Genomic DNA, 6,287 nt, shown 5'->3' on the forward strand with positions numbered 1-6,287 from the left:
TAGTTAAAATACCCTCTCTCCCTGCTGCATAAACAAACAATTCGCCACCTATGGTCAGCAGAGCAGAGGTGTTCCTGAAAGCTCCTGAAAGTAGTGCAAAGCGGCCTTCTTCACTCTTGCCTGTATCTAAAGTTCAGACTTTCTTCCCTTGTATTACTTTTCTCTTGTTTACAGTACACTGTAAGCAAGCAAAACAAACATAGTCGTTCAAGTGACTGACAAAGTAACAGACAGATGTTATTTTCTGTTCTGTTGTCCGTGTGTCATTGGATGAGTTGGATTTATATAAAAGGCAATGTTCACAAAAATAATGTTCACAAAAAAGAAATTGAAGTTTCAATCAAAAGTTGAAAGCAATAGACATGAACAGGCCTGTGTATTAACATTTATATACACATACATGTATACACAATTGTTACTACCGGCTCAAAGGGTAACAAAGAAAACCGGACAGAGGGTGGTAGATCATGTCCAAGGGGTTTAATGGTAAAACGCAAAACGGGCACAACTCAGACAATAAATCAACCCCAACGTAAACCGCTCTTCTCCGTCGCCTTCCCCCCTCCCGTCCACAACCAGGCATCTTTTATCCGTCAGGCTGGGACACGCCTGCATCCATGATGTGGCTCTCTATCTGCGTGCTGCCCCGTGCCGCCCTGTGCAACCTTGCTGGCTCTCCATCAGTCCCTCGTAGACCAGGTCGCATTGGACCGAACCCAGATCTTCAGCTCTCGGGGCTGAGGAGACCGCTCTTCTCTCAGGTGTCCGTGGATTGTCCTCTCAGCCCGGCATCACGTCCGCATAGCCCCTGGGGAAGTTTTGACCCATACGACTCTCCCGAGGACCAAGACAAAGAGTATGTGGGTGTTGCCACATTACCCAACCAGGTTCGTAGAAAGACAGTGAAGAAAGGTTTCACATTTACCCTTCTGGTGGCAGGGGAGTCTGGCCTCGGTAAATCCACACTAATCATCAGTTTGTTCCTCACGGACCTCTACAAAGACAGGAAGGTTCCCAATGCACAAGAACGGATTGATCAAACGATCAACATCGTAAAACACACCATCAGCATCGAAGAGAAAGGAGTCAAAGTGAGGCTCACCATCATAGACACACCGGGGTTCGGAGATGCTGTCAACAACACAGAAAGCTGGAAGCCAATAGAAGACTACATTGACCAGCAGTTTGAGCAGTACTTCAGAGATGAGAGCGGATTGAACCGAAGGAACATCCAGGACAACAGAGTCCATTGCTGCCTATACTTTATCTCTCCGTTCGGCCACGGTCTCCGACCTCTGGATGTTGCGTGTATGAAGGCTTTGCATAACAAAATCAACATAGTTCCCGTTGTTGCCATCCCGGACGAGCCCCCACTTTGTTACTACTGGCTCAAAGGGTAACAAAGAAAACCGGACAGAGGGTGGTAGATCATGTCCAAGGGGTTTAATGGTAAAACGCAAAACGGGCACAACTCAGACAATTAATCAACCCCAACGTAAACCGCTCTTCTCCGTTGCCTTCCCCCCTCCCGTTCACAACCAGGCATCTTTTATCCGTCAGGCTGGGACACGCCTCGCGCGCCGGCACCTCCCATCAATCAGGACCAGACCTAGTAGAGCGGGAAGACACAGGGAGACAGAACAGGAGAGACCAACGTAGTGCAGGACGTAACACCCCCCCTTTTACAAGACGGGTCCTGGAGGCTATTCTACTTAGCACTACCACCATATTGGGAATAATAACAATAATAGAAATCTAACTACCTCCAAATGTAGAAATGAGGCGCAAACGGTGCCGATACACAAATATGTTTTTATTTATTTTTTTAAACTCCCTTTTCGCAAACCCATTTCCACAACTGTCACCACTCCTGTAATCCGGGCCCTGGAAGACAGAAAAAAACAACAGGAAGAAGGTCATGGGATTGCAAGCTGAAGCTAATAACCAGAGGGAGCACGGGACAAAGCGTCTGCAACCACATTATCTGTGCCTTTAATGTGGCGAATATCCAAATGGTACGGCTGCAGAAAAAGAGCCCAACGCATTAAGCGCTGATTCGGATTCTGCAGGGAATGCAAAAACGTTAACGGGTTATGATCACAGAAGACTATCAGCGAAGAAACATCAGCTACATAGACCTCAAAATGCTGAAGGGCCCAATTTAAAGCCAAAGCTTCTTTCTCAATGACAGAATAATTTGCCTGATACGAAACAAACTTCCGAGAGAAGAAAGAGACTGGACGATCAACTCCTTTTGCGTCTTCCTGGACCAAAACAGCTCCAGCTCCTACCTGACTAGCATCGACTTGCAGTTTGAACGTCCGGTTTAAATGTGGCGCTGCCAGGACCGGAGAGGAAGTTAAAAGGGCTTTAACAGTCTCAAAGGAAGTCTGGCAAACAGGTATCCAGCTGAACTTGACAGTGGACTTCAACAGATTAGTTAGCGGAGCAACTACTGAAGAGAAATTTGGGCAGAAACATCGATAAAACCCCACCATACCCAAAAATCTCATCAGCTCTTTTTTGTTGGTGGGTGACGGATACTGGTCTATGGCCAAAGTCTTAGCTCGTATGGGGGACACTTGTCCTTGGCCCACGACCTTTCCCAGGTAGGTCACCGTCGCTCTTGCAAACTCGCACTTTGCAAGGTTGACAGTTAGCTGAGCCTGGGCAAGACGGCGGAACAAAGCTCGCACAGAGTCCAAATGCCCCTCCCAAGTATTACTAAAGACCACCACATCATCCAAATACACTGCACAACCCTCTAGACCAGCGACTACGGTGTTCATCAGTCGCTGGAACGTGGCGGGAGCGTTACGTAATCCAAAACTCATTACTTTATAGGAGAACAACCCCTGCGAAGTGATGAAACTGGACACCTCCCTTGCACGGTCAGTTAAAGGCACCTGCCAATAGCCCTTGAGGAGGTCGAATTTGCTCACGAAGGTGGCGGCACCCACTTGGTCTACACAATCATCTATTCGGGGCAACGGAAAACTGTCTGGTTTTGTGACAGCGTTAAGTTTCCAAAAATCGGTGCAAAACCTAAAGGTACCATCTGGTTTGTTAACCAGGAGACACGGTGATGCCCAAGCTGATGCAGAGTGTTCAGCCAGACCATTGTCGAGAAGGTACTTTACCTCTGCATCCATGATGTGGCTCTCTATCTGCGTGCTGCCCCGTGCCGCCCTGTGCAACCTTGCTGGCTCTCCATCAGTCCCTCGTAGACCAGGTCGCATTGGACCGAACCCAGATCTTCAGCTCTCGGGGCTGAGGAGACCGCTCTTCTCTCAGGTGTCCGTGGATTGTCCTCTCAGCCCGGCATCACGTCCGCATAGCCCCTGGGGAAGTTTTGACCCATACGACTCTCCCGAGGACCAAGACAAAGAGTATGTGGGTGTTGCCACATTACCCAACCAGGTTCATAGAAAGACAGTGAAGAAAGGTTTCACATTTACCCTTCTGGTGGCAGGGGAGTCTGGCCTCGGTAAATCCACACTAATCATCAGTTTGTTCCTCACGGACCTCTACAAAGACAGGAAGGTTCCCAATGCACAAGAACGGATTGATCAAACGATCAACATCGTAAAACACACCATCAGCATCGAAGAGAAAGGAGTCAAAGTGAGGCTCACCATCATAGACACACCGGGGTTCGGAGATGCTGTCAACAACACAGAAAGCTGGAAGCCAATAGAAGACTACATTGACCAGCAGTTTGAGCAGTACTTCAGAGATGAGAGCGGATTGAACCGAAGGAACATCCAGGACAACAGAGTCCGTTGCTGCCTATACTTTATCTCTCCGTTCGGCCACGGTCTCCGACATCTGGATGTTGCGTGTATGAAGGCTTTGCATAACAAAATCAACATAGTTCCCGTTGTTGCCATCCCGGACGAGCCCCCACTTTGTTACTATTGGCTCAAAGGGTAACAAAGAAAACCGGACAGGGGGTGGTAGATCATGTCCAAGGGGTTTAATGGTAAAACGCAAAACGGGCACAACTCAGACAATAAATCAACCCCAACGTAAACCGCTCTTCTCCGTTGCCTTCCCCCCTCCCGTCCACAACCAGGCATCTTTTATCCGTCAGGCTGGGACACGCCTCGCGCGCCGGCACCTCCCATCAATCAGGACCAGACTTAGTAGAGCGGGAAGACACAGGGAGACAGAACAGGAGAGACCAACGTAGTGCAGGACGTAACACAATAGATATATACATATTATAGATTCTGTATGTCCGCAGCCAAAAGATTCCCTCTGAGTAAAAATGTAAGATGGAGTTTTAAATAAAAATGGCAGCACAAGACAGGGCAATATATTTTGTTTTGAAATGTCAGTCATTGGAGATCCTTGAGCTGCAAGCCAGACGTGATCACCCAACGTATTGTGCAATTTTCTGCATTTACAAGGGAGAAATGGAGTGGACAGACACAAAGGATTGAATTGCGGCATATACAAGAGCAATCACAATTTCCTCCTGGCAAAGAAGATTAGGGAGTAGTGTAAAAATGCATACAGGATGTGACCTATATAATATGATAACAAATGAAGGGATGAGCTGCTTATAGAACATGCCAAGCATAATTTGAAGCCTTAGACCGTTACGGCTTCATTTTAGCTTTCACTTTAGTCTGCCAAATGTTTTTTTTTTATCTAGTTGTTGAATTTACTGCCTATTTTTCAAATTTGATTTAGTTGACTTTTGGGCAATGGATCGTACAAAAAAAGAAACTTTCCTTCTGAATTTAAAGGAAAAGACTTTTCCTTTCTGTGTTACATCGTGCAGCAGCCGTGTGTTTAAAAGCCTAGGATTGCAGGATGCACAGAAGGTCATCTAACGTTATTGTACCCTGGAAACTCAATAATGTATCAGCCAACAGAATGTCTGATTGATTATGGAGCAAACTGGGCTCCTCTCCCACTGCGACGACTCCCTAGGCCCGAGCCGGAAGGATGCTTCCCAAAAAGCACCTGCAACTCTGCCCTGGGCAGAGCAGGAGGCGCATAATGCAGTCATGCATTTCTCTTTTTTCGTTTGGCATCAAACAGGAAGCTCCAAAGGCCATACAGGATGTTGTTCCTTCAGCCTTCTCTGATTTATGGACTGCTCCCTAAACCCTAGCTCTCTATGCTCTGTGTGGATGCATACTGTAAAGTCTGAGGATGAAAAAAGAACTGTATTTAGTTTTGTATGTAATGTTGTTTAGAACAAAGACATTTGCTCTGAGCAGCTATGCTGCTAATCTTATGCCAAGTTTTTATTCAATACTTGAACACCGAGGTGTAAAATAGAAACGAATTGATCTTAAGGTCATTCCAACTGTCAAACAAAAACTAGAGCCCGTTCAATTTGCCATGATGTTTTCTCCCGAGGATTCTTATTGATTCCTGTGACCTCCTTGACCTTTTCATCTCGTGCCAACATCACATCAAAAATTCATCTTGAGTTTAGAATCTCGTGTGTATGTGTCTCTCCAGTGGTGATGGGGGGTTTTGTGCTCAAGTTCTGGAGGCCACTGCAAGTTGCTATCGTTCATTCTGCAATCTATTTATAATGTTATTCTTCTGATTGTCTTCACTGGTATGTTTCAGTACTCAGCTGTTCTACACACACATTATACTGGACATGGCTCTTCCTGAGTTACAATACATTTTTTTCTAATGAATGGATATGAAATTCATTCATGCGCTGAAATATTCAAACATGGAATTGAAATATAAATTATTTCTAAAAAATGTAAAAAATAAATAAAAGTACATTAAAAAAAAGTTTTCAAAATAAAAGTATTCATGATTTAACAGATTGGCTAATATACATATGAAAAATGCATTAAAATGTGGACTGTGGACCGTGACATACAGACGCTATCCTATTTACTAAAGCAAACTGTCTTTTTGCAAACTAAAGAGACACCTGTTCTGACTATACCTCGACTAAAAAGACTAACATTGTGACACTTAAGTTGTACTTATAATGGCTCTTATCTATAGCAAGTTGTAAATTGGCTTATTTAATGAAATTGCACTTAGTTCTTCCCAGTTTGTATCCTTATGGTTGAAATGCATTTAGTCGCTGTGGATAAAAGCAGGGGGTAAATGACATGTAATGTAATACAAACTTGTTAGCTCCTTAACACAGAAGTCAATGGAGCAGAGTTTGCTCGCATTATCGCAAACTTCGGTTTATTTGACTTTGCCAAGCTCTTTCAACTTTGTGCTGATTTACGTAATTTGTTAACTCAATATATTGCCTTTCATCTAGTCTCAGGACACATCAACAATGA

The 6,287-nt window shown here is 45.0% G+C and overlaps 2 protein-coding genes across 2 annotated transcripts; both read left to right on the forward strand.

The window, feature by feature from the left end:
- Window positions 1-620: 620 nt before the first annotated feature.
- Window positions 621-1,400, forward strand: LOC119195301 (septin-4-like). The gene has a single exon (XM_062559783.1). The coding sequence runs from the start codon at window positions 621-623 to the stop codon at window positions 1,398-1,400; it is 780 nt and encodes a 259-aa protein (XP_062415767.1).
- Window positions 1,401-3,153: 1,753 nt separating this feature from the next.
- On the forward strand, window positions 3,154-3,933 carry LOC134107850 (septin-4-like). The gene has a single exon (XM_062559784.1). The coding sequence runs from the start codon at window positions 3,154-3,156 to the stop codon at window positions 3,931-3,933; it is 780 nt and encodes a 259-aa protein (XP_062415768.1).
- Window positions 3,934-6,287: the final 2,354 nt, after the last annotated feature.

The sequence above is a fragment of the Pungitius pungitius genome, chromosome 20, assembly GCF_949316345.1.
Source record: "Pungitius pungitius chromosome 20, fPunPun2.1, whole genome shotgun sequence".
NCBI lineage: Eukaryota > Metazoa > Chordata > Actinopteri > Perciformes > Gasterosteidae > Pungitius > Pungitius pungitius.

Coding starts and splice junctions, on each gene's coding strand:
- LOC119195301 (XM_062559783.1), top strand. CDS start 621: ATGTGGCTCTCTATCTGCGTGCTGCCCCGTGCCGCCCTGTGCAACCTT.
- LOC134107850 (XM_062559784.1), top strand. CDS start 3,154: ATGTGGCTCTCTATCTGCGTGCTGCCCCGTGCCGCCCTGTGCAACCTT.